At 47.4% G+C, this 14,499-nt stretch overlaps 2 protein-coding genes across 3 annotated transcripts; one reads left to right on the forward strand and one right to left on the reverse strand.

Annotated features, from left to right (window-relative positions):
* Positions 1-377: 377 nt before the first annotated feature.
* On the reverse strand, positions 378-4,609 carry LOC147641317 (uncharacterized). 2 transcript variants are annotated; one of them, XM_086820433.1, is made up of 3 exons: positions 1,211-4,609; positions 980-1,114; positions 378-909 (listed from the first exon to the last, which is right to left on the reverse strand). In XM_086820433.1, the coding sequence occupies exons 1-3, from the start codon at positions 2,255-2,257 to the stop codon at positions 493-495; spliced, it is 1,599 nt and encodes a 532-aa protein (XP_086676559.1). In that variant the 5' UTR covers positions 2,258-4,609; the 3' UTR covers positions 378-492. The 2 variants fall into 2 exon arrangements, with proteins under 2 accessions (XP_086676559.1, XP_086676550.1); XM_086820424.1 differs by having other exon boundaries at positions 980-4,609.
* Positions 4,610-7,787: 3,178 nt separating this feature from the next.
* On the forward strand, positions 7,788-8,879 carry LOC147641318 (uncharacterized). The gene is made up of 2 exons (XM_086812143.1): positions 7,788-8,365; positions 8,469-8,879. Exons 1-2 carry the CDS (start codon positions 8,261-8,263, stop codon positions 8,877-8,879), a joined length of 516 nt encoding a protein of 171 aa, XP_086668269.1. The 5' UTR covers positions 7,788-8,260.
* Positions 8,880-14,499: the final 5,620 nt, after the last annotated feature.

Genomic DNA, 14,499 nt, shown 5'->3' on the forward strand with positions numbered 1-14,499 from the left:
AAGACAAGGAGGTGCAAAACATCTCTGTTAATGAGGATTGGTCATTGGCAAACCTGCGCGAATATTTGGCTCTACGCTTTGCGTTGAAGGGTGACTTCTGTTTTGTCATCAATGGCAGTTCTATGCGCAAGAGAAAAGAGCGTTCCATCTTTTGTAAAGAAATTGGTTTTCCTCAATATATCGAAGTTAAATAGGCATCACCTGTGCTAATTATTGTAATTGGTATCATGTGTGTTTTGTAATCTTTTGGAGAAGTATCCAATATTATTTTACAAAAGGTCAACGATTTATGGTGTCTATTACAACTGTCCATGTGTGTGAGATCAAGAACATATCCTGTATCATCTACATGCATAGACTTTAAACAAAAGAACATGAAGACAATGAGGGAATATATTTATTTCTCTATGAATGGATACAGCAGAAAGTAATGAATACAACATTGCATTCCTTTTTTGAGGATGACAACTGTCCATGTGTGTGAGACGATATTTAAGTCCCAGGGCGAGGAGACGATGGGCCAGTCTTCATGTGCTTCCCAGGTCGCCCTTCTTCTTCTGTGTCTTCTCCGTCAGCCGGAAACTCTATTCTTGGCGTGGTTGCCTCTTGTATACTGCGGCCCTTTTTGCTTCTTAACAGCTCTCTTTTTCCATAAAGACACAATGTGTCTGGATCTTTTATTCCTGCTGCAAGTGCCCCAGCTGTGTACGATAGATAGTACGGGCATCGAAGCGCTTGGCATCCATGGCCCAGACCGAACACTCGCAGCGCAAACTGCTTCTCGACTAGGACCACCCTCTCAGCATTCATGGAAATTTCTGTTCCCCCACAAAACCTGCTCAAAACTTTAAATGCAAACAAGGGAAACTTTGCATTGTCCTTTGAGTACTCCTTGTGAAATATTACTATCTGCATATCACAATTGTATTCATTAGTGTCGAAGTCTTCTAATTTTTGTGAAGATAAGTAAAATGTCTACCTTTCGATAAGTAAAATTCCGGACATATTGACCCAAGGCAGCATCCTTTCGATGATGTGTAGACTTTGAAGAGCTTGGACCCGAGGATCTTGTGTCTCCTGCTCTCCTCACAAATTCATCCTCATACACAAACACCTGGTTGCATTGGCAATACGTTTTATGCTTCAAAAGCAGTGAAAAGAAAAATGATACAACATACATTTCTAAAAGTAATTGGGAACTAAATTGAACCTGTTGGTTTTCATCGGCCTCGAGCAGTGAGCTTGTCCACAGAGGTATCGTAGATTTTGAGTCTTCATGTGTGGGAGGTTGCGCAAATTTGCCCATATCTGCTAGACCAAGTCTTTGTGTAATTGCTGCAGCCTCTTCCTCTGTAGGCAAATGGGCTTCATATGCCCTGGCTTCATCAAAACTATCTTTAAGGATATCCATGCCTTGTCTATACTGATTCTCTTGTACAGCAGAATCAACAAGGAGATATTCATCTCTACCTTCCTCCACAAAATCCACGTCTGCCTCGCTAAAATTTGAAATTGCTGCAAAGCAATAATCTTCACGAATGTTGAAGTAGTGCATGATGTCTATTAATAGAACATATTCATTCTGGTCCACAATCGGAAAGCTTGGGAAACAAGATAGAGGAATGTCTCCTTGCTCATCAACTACTGCTGCCCATTGAGTCACACTCGAAGATGATGCTTCATAAGTGACCATAGATGGCATGTCGGTAGGGAAAAGAGCCCTCTCCTCTACAGGGTCGAGAGCAATTTCCTCATCGACTCCCTCATCCTCGAGTGGAGCAACTGAGCTGGGAGCCGCTGAAGGCTGTGGCTCAGAGTCCTCTGTGCGAAGGTGGAGGAAGCAGAGAAACCCATAGATGAAGCTAATAAGGCGACACTTCCTTGAGTGCAATGAGCATCTCTCCTCCACTCTAGTCGCAAAAACTGGAATCTTGTCAAGACACCTGCCCAGCCGCCTTTTCTCAACTCTGCTGTCTGTGAAAGCCGACAAATGAACGTATCGTTCACCGTCAATCATTACAGAAGTGTCGCCATCACCACTAACGAGTTCCTCATACTCTTGCCAGCAATCAACAAGAATTGACCGAGACGCATCCAGAATGCTCTCTAAAGGAAAATCTGCATTAAACACATCGAACAGCTCGACTGCACGGTGATGAGCTCCTGCGTTATAGAGAAACATGTACAGCTTTTCCTCTGGAGATTGCTCTGGCTCCTCAGTCGACTCCAAGCGCATGTTGAACTCATTCACCGCCATCAAGTACCTAACAAGATAAAATTAATTCACTCGAAACTATATGGTTCACAACCGAGCGAGAAAGAGCCTCTCAAGTCCGACAGGAAGCTCTCTATCGCTTGGTGGTGACCCCCACTCTGGACGCAAGAGGGTAGGTCACAACCGAGCGAGACAGGGCCTCTCAAGGCCGGGAAGACCCTCTCTCTCGCTCAGTACTGACCCCCACTCTGGACGCAAGTATATGGGTCACAACCAAGCGAGACAGGGCCTCTCAAGGCCGGGAAGACCCCCTCTCTTGCTCGGTACTGACCCCCACTCTGGACGAAGGTGAATGGGTCACAACCGAGCGAGACAGGTCCTCTCAAGGCCGGGAAGACCCCCTCTCTCGCTCGGTACTGACCCCCACTCTGGACGCAAGTGGATGGGTCACAACCGAGCGAGACAGGGCCTCTCAAGGCTGGGAAGACCCTCTCTCTCGCTCAGTACTGACCCCCACTCTGGACGCAAGTGGATGGGTCACAACCGAGCGAGACAGGGCCTCTCAAGGCCGGGAAGACCCCCTCTCTTACTCGGTACTAACCCCCACTCTGGACGAAGGTGAATGGGTCACGACCGAGCGAGACAGGTCCTCTCAAGGCCGAGAAGACCCCCTCTCTCGCTCGGTACTGACCCCCACTCTGGACGCAAGTGGATGGGTCACAACCGAGCGAGACAGGGCCTCTCAAGGCCGGGAAGACCCCCTCTCTCGCTCGGTACTGACCCCCACTCTGGACGCAAGTGGATGGGTCACAACCGAGCGAGACAGGGCCTCTCAAGGCCGGGAAGACCCCCTCTCTCGCTCGGTACTGACCCCCACTCTGGACGCAAGTGGATGGGTCACAACCGAGCGAGACAGGGCCTCTCAAGGGCAGAAAGACCTTGAGAGGCCCTATGTCGCTCAGCACCCGCACCTTTTTATGATTGCTCTGGCACGCTTCAAGGTAGTCAAGGACACTCTCTCCCTAGGAAAAATCTGGCCCTCGCACCTTTTCATGATTGCTCTTTCACGCTTCAAGGTAGTCAAGGACAATTTCTCCCGGCGGAGAATCTGGCCCCCGCACCGACACGCTTCAAGGTAGTCAAGGACAATTTCTCCCTACGGAGAATCTGGCCCCCGCACCGCTTCATGATGCATCATCTTCCCTTTTGCCGAGCATATAAATAGGGTGCCCTCCCATATCAGGCAAGCAAGTACACGTACTCTTTTTCGCAGCCCGACTCTAGAGCTGGTTACAGCGCCTGCATTCCGCAGCCCCTCTTCCCCGACCACCCAGCAAATGGCCTCCCCTTTCCTCAGCAAGGAGGAGTCGGACAGGTTCAAAGATATCTTGACGCGCATGCAGTACCTGCTCCCTGACATGTCCCCAGGCGCTCGGGTGAATCAAACCCGAGCAAAGGCAATCCTGAAGGGGCTCGAGGCGGCCATTCCAGAGGTGATTCTCAACCCTAAACCCTAATCATAAAAAACAGGCTAAATGGAATATTGTGATATTGCAGGCTAGATGGAATTCTCTATCCTCACTAACCTCAAATCTGCTCTGATGTTGCAGGAAAGGAGGGCAGTGCAGGAGGTAAGACAGACTGCTCTGAATAATATAGAGCAAGCTCAAAGGCAGTATGACAGAACGTACACAGAGGAGAGGCTAACCTACTGCCAGACCTTTGAACGCGATGCGGAGCTGGCAGACGACCTGCGGGAGGTTAACAACCTCTACAACTCTGTCTGAAGCGGTGGCATTGTCTTGCTCTATTGGCTTGTATTGTCAAGTTAGGCTTCTTGTGAAAAAAGCCTCAATGTAATGCTGCGTCAAGCTCTTTTTTGATAATCGAAATCTAAAACTTCTGCCTTGTCAATATTCTTTTTTGATAATCTAAATCTATAAAAAAAAAAGACTTGTATACCCGTTTACTATGAGGAAGCACACACAAACCCTAAAAAATTATGTTTCCACCCTGACCCCCGCTTTGGACGCAAGTGGATGGGTCACTGTCGAGCGAGAGAGGGTGTCGCAAGCTCGAGAGGACCCTCTCTATCGCTCGGTAGTGACCCCCCCTTTGGACGCAAGAATATAGAAGACCCTGTATAGAAAACCAGCGCAAAAATATACCCTTGAAAAATATACATGACCTGATAGAAAACCATCGCGAAAATATACATAACCTAAAATAACGCAGTATACATAACCTAAATAATAACCATGTCACAGGGCTAAACCATTGTCAAACGACTAATATACCCGTATACTGTGAGGAAGCACGTACGCACAAACCCTAAAGTAATATGCCTTCACCCTAGAAAACCTGCGTGCACCCTTGCACCCTTGAAAGCGAGGAGATGACACAGAAGTGAGTACCTGTGTGATTGAAGCGCCTGTGATATTCAACCACTGTGAAGCCGCGAGAGCAAGAGCGAGAGCGAGAACGATAGCAATAACGCCCACGCGCTGGAGACGATTCGCGACTGCAGGCCGCTCCCAAAAACGCCTGGTTAGCGCCTACTCCCAAAGTCCGTAGAAGTCATTAATAGGAGCATTCAATGACATCTCACTATAAGGTACACCGTATAAGATACACCCACTCTTTTTTTTATTCTAACATTTATTGTATCAAGCCAAGTGCCTCGAGCTAACGACTGCAGAACCAGTGCAGGTGCAAAACGCAGACCGTCTTCACACACATCGCTAGTAGGTACTCCATGCTTGTATTTGCTTTTAGGGTTACTTGGAAAGATTTTGCGTCTTCACACACAGCCAGCGAGAGCCTCTGCGTCTTCACACACAGTCTGCATTAAATCCTTAGAAACGTTTTGTGTGTCAAAGCGAGTAGCGATACGACTGTGAGTCGTAGCTGAAGTGCATGGCTCTTTGAAACATTCACTGTGCAAGTAAAGGGAGAGGAATGTTGCGATAAAGATCAAGATCAAAGTTGGGGTTTTAGGGAGGGGAAGTTGTATGAGTGTGTGTGTGTGTGTGTGTGAGAGAGCCATGAGTCGCTCTTGTAATCAGCCTGATTATTCCCACTATGTGAAGGCTTCTGCAGTGTATTGTCTATTGAGTATGTCCTTTGTCTCTATTGTCTGTGTCTGTATTGTCTATTGAGTATGTCCTTTGTCTCTATTGTCTTTGTCTCTATTGTCTTTGTCTGTATTGTCTATACAGTGTGTCCTGTGTCCTTTATCTATATTGTCTATATGAGAGAGAGGGTCTTCCCGGCCTTGAGAGGCCCAGTCTCACTCGCTTGTGACCCATTTACTTGCGTCCAGAGAGGGGGTCACTACCGAGCGAGAGAGAGGGTCTTCCCGGTCTTGAGAGGCCCTGTCTCGCTCGGTTGTGACCCATCCACTTGCGTCCAGAGTGGGGGTCAGTACCGAGCAAGAGAGGGGGTCTTCCCGGCCTTGAGAGGCCCTGTCTCGCTTGGTTGTGATCCATTCACCTTCGTCCAGAGTGGGGGTCAGTACCGAGCGAGAGAGGGGGTCTTCCCGGCCTTGAGAGGCCCTGTCTCGCTCGGTTGTGACCCATTCACCTTCGTCCAGAGTGGGGGTCAGTACCGAGCGAGAGAGGGGGTCTTCCCGGCCTTGAGAGGCCCTGTCTCGCTCGGTTGTGACCCATTTACTTCCCTCTAGAGTGGGGGTCACTACCGAGCGAGAGAGAGGGTCCTCCCGGCCTTGAGAGGCCCTGTCTCGCTCGGTTTTTGTGACCCATTTACTTGCGTCCAGAGAGCGGGCCACTACCGAGCGAGAGAGAGGGTCCTCCCGGCCTTGAGAGGCCCATTCTCGCTCGGTTGTGACCCATATACTTGCGTCCAGAGAGCGGGCCACTACCGAGCGAGAGAGAGGGTCCTCCCGGCCTTGAGAGGCCCATTCTCGCTCGGTTGTGACCCATATACTTGCGTCCAGAGAGCGGGCCACTACCGAGCGAGAGAGAGGGTCCCCCCGGCCTTGAGAGGCCCAGTCTCGCTCGGTTGTGACCCATTTACTTGCTTCCAGAGCGGGGGTCACTACCGAGCGAGAGAGAGGGTCCTCCCGGCCTTGAGAGGCCCAGTATCGCTCGATTGTGACCCATATACTATTTTGTCGTTTGATATGGTCGTTTGGGGTCGGGGTTATTGACACAATTTTGTGTTTACTTAGCCTTCTATTTAAGATGGCTCGTTCGAAGCAGCGGCATCCTCAGAGATCTGGTCAAGGTGACAGGACCCCAGGCGATCTGAGGGCGCAGGCTCGAGGAAGAAGGTACCAGGCACATTCCGCTGTGCTGAGAGAGCTCCGCCAGGTTGAGAGGCACATGCAACCAGTGATTCCTCGGCTCCTATTCCAAAGGCTGGTTTGGGAGATCTGTGAGGATTGGGCCATTGGATTTCGGTGGGCTGCCTCGGCGCTCCTCTGTCTGCAGTCAATCACTGAGGATTGGCTCATCGAATTTTTTGAAGATTCATATACACTCGCCGCCTTTGCCCATCGGCTTACAATAATGCCTAGAGACTTCGACGTTCTTCGTCGTCTCAGGTACAGATATGATCAGCTCTTACTGCCTGGCTTAGTGAGCAATCGAAGAATGCGGGATATTCTTACACTCCCGCCGCTTCATCGTCGTGCAAGGCAAACTGCCCCTTTTGAGCCTGTGCACGACAGAGCCACCTGATCGCAGGCACGAAGATTTGCCAAGAGCTCGGAGATTCCATCATCAGGGCCTGAAGCCGTTCTTCCTTTAGTGCCTGTAAACCACCACAGAAGGGGAGACTCCGGTCGAGCCTTCATCCGTACCTGTGAAGAAGCGGAGAAGGGTACGAAAGCAGTCTGCTGCGCCTGCCACAGAGAGCGCTGCGGAAGCTACTCCGTCGGAGAACCCAATCGACCCTTCTCCGACCGTAGACAACAGCGAGGAGCTCCTCAGAATAAGGGAGAGGGAGGTATCAGAAATTGAAGCGCACAATGCTGCAGAGTTGCTGAATCTGCATACTCATGCCCAGCAGAGTCGTGCCCCTGTCAACCTTGAGTTCTTTTTTGGGAGAGAGGGCAACATGCGTCCGGCCGTGGGTAGTTTTGATCGAGTGGATTTAAACGTTTTGATGAATTCTGACTCCTTAGAGATTACAGACCGAATAATGCCTCCCTATGGTAAGATCTATAATTTTGTTTTATTCAGTAGTACATTTGAACTTGAATCAAGATCACATTCTCAAACCAAATATCGTTGCATTTTGCATATAGGTACTCTTTATCTATCCTACCGGGCGAAGTGCAAGAATGCACCTTCATTATAGACTCTCTTATATCCCCCGCGTTGCGGAATAATAGGTTGCTTTTTTTGGATCTTTTGCATTGGTTTAGGCCTGTCAACCTTGACCTTGCAGAGGTCATTTTCATGGCTTATCATGAAACGTACGTCTCTTGTTTTCTTGCTTATGCTCTCTTACTGTTTTATTTCCTGCATAGTGTCCTATTTTGTAACAACAATCCTAACTTTTGTATCAGTGAACATTGGAGTTTTTTGGCATACCATATTGAAAGGAATGTATGCTATTTTGCAAACTCCGTGGGCGGATATCACGGTCGAGTAAGAGAGTAAGTCACCGCCATTCATTTATGTCCAAATTGGGGATCACTACCGAGCGAGAGAGAAGGTCCTCTCGGCCTTCCGAGGCCCTCTCTCGCTCGGTAGTGACCCTCTCTCTAGAGTCCAAGGTGGGGTTCACTACCGAGCGAGAGGGAGGGCCCTCTGGGCCTTCCGAGGTCCTATCTCGCTCCGTAGTGACCCCGACTCTAGAGTCCAAGGTGGGGTTCACCACCGAGCGAGAGAGAGGGCCCTCTCGGCCTTCCGAGGCCGTATCTCGCTCGGTATCGACAACCCCCTTGTCCTAACGCATTGCATCTGTTTAATTTTTTGTATCGTAAGCAGACATCTTTTTTGACAATCCAAATGTGCTCGAAAGCTTGTTACATGTTTGGATCACCTTCTCTTGGAGAATAATACACAAACAGTCGAAATGCAAAGGTTGAATGTTCCTGTCCAGCCTCCAAATGTTAGCTGCGGGTGGCGTACCGCCCTGAACGCACATCTTTTCCTTAAGATGGTCTATAATATTCCTGATGTAAGTAATGTGTGTCACTTGGATATCTTAATCAATATTAATTGCTTTTATCATTTTGGGGCATTCGAACGAGTTTTATGGCATTACTTTTATCTGTGTATAGGAGCGTGGATTGGACAGATACACGCCTTTCGACGTCAGAGAATTTCGGATACAAGCCATACAAAGGCTCGTGGTTGCTGTGCATGAGCGTGCAGAACACGAGACTGAAAGAGCGGAGGAGTTCAGGAGGGAAACAGAGCAAAGAGAGAGAGATGCAACAGAGCAGCTACGACGAGATATCCAAGGGAATCAAGATTCAATACGGGAGTTTGAACGATTACAAGCTGAAGTCGATGAATGGGTGGCCTCTCGGGGCGAGGCTCAACGTGATGACACGACGAATCTTCCTGCCTGGAGAGCAAGGGAAGAGTCCCAACCTGAGGCCAGCCAATCGCAGAGCAGGCCACCTCCTAGGTTTCAGAGGCCAGGGGGGCCAAGCTTTCGAAGGGGTTCAGGCAATCAAAACCCTTGAGTCCCCACAAACTTGTATTGTTTAAATTGACACCTTTGTATTAATACAATTGACAGAACAAAGACATTTGAGTGAATACAGGATGTGTTATGAGAAATCATTGTTTGTAATGCCAAAGGCTTGTCTGTTACAATATTTATTGTTGTGCAACCCATCTAGAGCCGCATCTACGCCTGGTGGCCAACCATTGGCCCAGTCTCTCTCGAGCATGGGACTGGTGGTACCCTTGAGTTCTTCGTATGCTTACTACTTTCACTATTTTGCGCCTTAAAGGCAATTTCGCTCGCAGCCTTTGCCTTCCTTTGCCCACAAGAACTCGATAGAACCAGTTAAACATTTCATGAAGAGCGTTACTCCTTCTAGTGCCACCGCCATGACGAGTGCTTTTGAAGTATGCCGCTTTTGCCTGGTAATGCGATCTTTCCATACCTTGGTTGCTCCAGAGTCCAAGAGAGCCATATTGATCAAGAAAGTATGGTGCATGTGCGAATAAAATATGCTGAATATCAGAGAACAAAGTTAGTACACATGAGTGGGCTGTTATAATAGAGTTTGTTTGCTAGAGATGACGTCTTACCATGTAGTGAGTGATGTGTGTCTCGCCCCATGCCTCGACCATTTCCCCCGTAAATTTGCAAATGGTTTGTTTCAAGGACACAATGTCATTTTCACCCAAGTGAGGCCTTTCCAAAAGGTCCAACATTTTGTCAACAGACTCCCATACACATGCATGCTTGAGCCCTATCTTAATGTCGTTTCCCCTATAAGTCTTCTTCCATATTTCAAATTCGGTGCGACTATTAGAGTGTGAGTGGTTGGCAAGCAAATGCCTTGCCTTTGATCCACCCATGCATATTTTGTTGGGATTGTCTTGTGTAGGGTTTGAATTCTTGTTCTTTGTCAAAACAACTGCTCCCGCATGGAGACCAATGGAAGACAAAATTTCCTCCAATGCACGTATTGACTCTTCACGATGATCGGCTGGCTCCATGTTATACGCATAGTTGACATGAAGCATCAAAAGCTTATCCAAAATCCTCAGTCTTGCATGAAGAGTGCACACATGCACCTGACTTAGTGGAATGTCCAAAATTGGATTCCATTCAGGGTCCTCTTGATCACGACAAGGTGGTCTACTCTGATCACAACTAAGAATACCATCTTTCCATTCCTTTGATGCTTTTCCCTTCTTAGATTGCACGATTGTTTTAGAACACTTCGAACTTTTTCCCTTGTCTTTGCTTGGTGTTTTCGAGTGACAACAATATATGCAAGGGAACAAAGTGTTTGCCCCTGCCTTGCAACCTAACATGCATTTCAAGGTCTTCAAATCACCACCCAAATGCCATTCTACATCAAAATTCCCTATCGTAGGCACTTGAAGCTTTTGACCATGGACTTGCACGGAGATTATCTGGTTAATGCCTGCTCTTTCAAAGTACCACCTCAGTGTATCATGACTCTCATGTGGGAGGGTCCATGCTGACTGCCACCATATGTTCTTCTTGGACTGCATCCCAAAGTATTGTTGCCGATTCCTCGTTTCATTTCCTCCTATAACCTCATCTGCATTGACATCCTCAATCTCCAACGGCCTCCCCTCAAGTGCTCTGCTCATGAGGGTCAAACTAACCCTCTCCAATCTCTGGCCCTTTACCACCTGCCAGCTTCAACACAAATATCAGCTTTCCACCTGTCTCCTCTAGAGTGAGGTCATAATATCAGACCATTGCTCTTTGCAGCTCCTCTATGTTGATGTACAGATTGTTAAATTCATTGTACGTAAAGGTTTTGTCCTCGAATAACATTACATCCTCCACCCACTTGTACCCATTAAACATAGTAGCAATGCCACCATTAGCCGTTTTCCTTGCCATTTCCAAGCTAAAAGGACTAGGAAGCAAGGACCGCATGAATCCCTTTGCACGCACACCTAAAGTGATTGTCCTGTACAATGCCTTGTAACCTTTCTGGCTGATACCTACAGAATCCATTACGTCCAACACTTCTTGCGGAGTAACGGCATGGTGTAGATCATGAACCAGGTGACGAAATACAGCTTCTCTTATCTTTATGTTGGAGGGATTGGATATGAAGCTCATTATGTCCTTCTGAAGAAAAAGGTTTTGAAGAAGAGATGCCTGTATATTACTGTCACCGTCGTTACATCCAAGGATTGCTTTTGCACATTCCCTGCAACAGAAAATGAGTCCACCATGATCCGCTTGCACAAGTTAATTATTGTAAACATTATCTTTCAATATACATAGCAAAAATTCATACCTAGTTGCTTGGACACGACGTTTATGTGCACCACTTTGTTTGGAAAGCAGCTCCAACGCTTTCCTTTTCCGTTCCCTCATGTGATATCCCATTGGAAGGTGTGTGAGATGGTCCACCCGACGCCTAAGGTTTCTTGAAGAGTACTATAGATGAATAAATTTCGTAGACATCTCTTCAAAAGAGCGAGAGTCCTCTTGCGTTTTCCTCTCGTGAACCTTTATTTGCTCTGAGAGCTCGTGAACTTTTTCAGACAGCCTGTTTATCTCTGCAACAGATGCTACTTGAAGTTGTTCAAGTGCATAGTTTGATGCTCTACTTTTTGCAGCCTCATCCAAGAAAAGCGTGTACAGTCTTCTACAATATCCCAGCAACCCACCACAGCCATTCCCAACAAAACGCAGCAACGTTGCAATATTCCGAAAAGGAGGAGGTGTACCAGATATTGGGTCCATTGGATAGAGCTCTCCATCTGTCCATAGGTCGATTGCCTTATGCAGGGATAATTATTACTTTGACGGTTTTTCAAAACTGTGTTGCAAAAAATTTAAAATTAACTGCCGTCTTTACCGCTTCCATCCTCTCTTCTTTGCAGGTTGTCAAAGCTGTTCCCATTTTGGAACACTCCCCCTTCCTATTGCAGTGTTCGTCCTCGGACATTGGCCTTTGTCGATGCCGAGCTGCTTTTCGAAGGTGGATTAGCCTATTCGTCATGAATCCCTAAGGTATCTTTGATGATTCCTTTTGATAATACTCTCTTCCACGATATCGCGCAGTGGATTCTGCATCTCCATTGCTTGATATTCAAAAAACACTGTGTAAGCAGCATCTTTGAATGTTTGTAAGTGGTGTGCAAGCAGGAACTGCAACCTTGCAAACAAGCCCATTAGAATTGGAGGTGGAGGGGCTAGTTGCAGGTTCCACCAGCAGAGTCCTCCTCTCCCTTCCAAGAATCTAGTCTAGGGAGCCCTTGTGTGGATTGTGTCATTAAAATCCTCAATGCATATGACTATCATCTTGCAGATTTTGGATATCATAATGCATATGAGGTCGGGCACTCCCGTAAACTGGTTTATACATTGCTTTAGTGTTTGGAGCATGTATTTCTCTGTGGGTTACCTGGCTCCTTCAGGTGATGGCAGAAGAGGGTAGTTCAGCCAAGTGGGTCTGGCTTGCTTTAGACAGTTGTAGTCTTCCCAACTTCTCCTCTTTTGTATTGGGGTCAATCCGGAGCTCCCTTGGTGCACTAGCATATGTTGTTCTACTGTTTGGGTAGTTCCTGAACCACCTCAGTCTCCATTGGGGCTGATTTTGCATATTTGCCTTGGATTGCCATTGTTGCAAGGAGATTGGTTTGTATCCACCCATCTCCTCATCTGTGCAGAGAGGTGTCAGCCACTCCCTTATGTTTTGTACTTCATGTTTCATCAGTGCATATGGGAGTGTAGGCTAGTTCCAAGCTTTTGTGGCTGCCCCTTGTTCCTTGAAGCACAAATTTGCACAATGGATGATCTTTCTTTCCCACTCCATGCAGTCCTTTTGCAGTAGCTCCAAGCATTCAGCAATATAGCTTCGTAGTTTGATTTCTGCTTGTTGTGAATATTCCATGCTTGAGCTTGCAATAGAGGCCTGGGAGGTCTCTTGTATGTCCTCTTCATCCATTGTGGTGTCTACTGGCAAATCTAGGTGAAAAGCTTCTATTATGGTTGGGACTTCAGGCAGAGGAAGGGCAGGTAGATCAGCCTTTGCCGTCGCTTCTCTCTTTGCCTCTTCTAGTTGGAGTTGTAGTTGCTTTATCTGCGCCGCCAGTTCTTGTTCTTTTGTTAAAAACATCTGCGTTAATAAATCTACTTGGAGCTCCTTTGCCTTGACCTGTCCTGCAAGATTTTCGTTTTCTTTCTTGAGAGGTTCATCTGCAGACAAGTCGGCTGGCACGACCAAGACCGGGTCTTGTAAGAGCTGATTGAGCATGTTTTTGGACTGTGCTCTTCTTTCATTGGCCGCTTTCAGTGCAATGCGCATCTGATGGGCTTCTTGGTCTTTAATTTGGAGTTCCTGCTCAGCTTTGGTGGCACGCTGTGTCATGAGGTTTAACCTCTCGCTGAAGTCTTTGGCGCGTTCTTGTTCTGTGTCCACCAAGCTGGCTTTTATAGCTACCTCTTCCAAGAGTTGTCCAACTTCTTCGTTCTTCTTTTCTACGATCTCCTCCAGTAACAGGATGTTAGCATTAGAGTTCTCTAGTTGAAGTGCCTATTGCTGGCGAGTCTGCTTATCTTTTTTAATTTTTTCATACAGCCAAGCGAGATGGAAGATAGCATTGTCTTCTTCTTCCTCCAGCTCTTCCTCTCCCTGGTGTATTCGACTGGGGCCTGATGCTTGACTGGGGCCTGCTCCTTCTGCAAGCATCGTAGCTATGGTTTCTTATGTTTGAGCTACATCCTCTTTGCCCGTTTTCTTTATTAGTATAATCCCTGTCCCTGCTTGCTTAGAGGTTAGGGGTGCCCTTGATCCTTTAGATATCCTTCGAAGACCTGGCATGTTTAGGCTCTGTTCCCCTTGTCCTTGTTCTATGAAAGTTGCTTTTTCTTTCTCTTTGATTACTTCCATCGGCTGCTGCTCAATCTCTTTATCTTTGCCTTTTTCAGCCGCCGCGACTTGTCCTTCTTGTGTCTTTGGAGGTGTCACCATAGGAGTGAGCTCTGTTTGGCTAGTTGTCTCTTAGGTAGAGGCTGCCTCTCCTATGGTGACAGCTTCTTTCCTTTAAGCTTCCTCCTAGTCCTTAGCTGCGGATGGCTTCCTCAGGATGGGGAAGTTGAAGAGCTGCACTTATCATTTCTTCTAAGATTTTGACACTGTACTCCTCCCCATCCTTCCTGGTGATTCGAGCAATGCCATCCTCATATATTGTCGTCGTAAGTTTGTATGCCCTTTGCACATCCACACCCCATGGTGGTAGGTTGAAGTAGCCATCAAGCCCACTCTTTTTGAGTATATTCTGGCATCGTGGGAGTTGTTGGATTTTGAAGAACGAGTCTGGTGGTAGCACCACTCCCACTTTGCGGTCCTGCTCGTCGTAGAAGTGCCCCTTGAAGATGCATACATCGCACTCTTCAAGAGAATTAATTTGGGCTCAACGTAGCATGTGTCCATGACACGCATGTGTTGGGACTGGAAGGGCTCTTTTTCTATAGGCCTTTCTGCCTTCTTTGTCGGAGTAGACTTCTTGCCCTTCTGAGGCGACGGTGAGTCAGTCCTCATGCTTCCTGTGATCAAATAGTATCACCAGTAGATGGTTTAGAAGATTAGCAATGTTAATCTCCCCTGCCACTTTGTTCTTGAA

This window comes from Cibotium barometz, chromosome 2, assembly GCF_041138505.1.
Source record: "Cibotium barometz isolate CiBa-2024 chromosome 2, ASM4113850v1, whole genome shotgun sequence".
Classification (NCBI taxonomy): Eukaryota; Viridiplantae; Streptophyta; class Polypodiopsida; order Cyatheales; family Cibotiaceae; genus Cibotium; species Cibotium barometz.

Bases quoted from the DNA above. Each gene is read 5' to 3' on its own strand.
- LOC147641317 (XM_086820424.1), bottom strand. From the start codon at position 2,257: ATGGCGGTGAATGAGTTCAACATGCGCTTGGAGTCGACTGAGGAGCCA. The intron at 910-979 runs GTAGACATTTTA...TGTGATATGCAG, and splicing joins GGAATTTTACTTATCGAAAG to ATAGTAATATTTCACAAGGA.
- LOC147641318 (XM_086812143.1), top strand. From the start codon at position 8,261: ATGCAAAGGTTGAATGTTCCTGTCCAGCCTCCAAATGTTAGCTGCGGG. The intron at 8,366-8,468 runs GTAAGTAATGTG...ATCTGTGTATAG, and splicing joins TGGTCTATAATATTCCTGAT to GAGCGTGGATTGGACAGATA.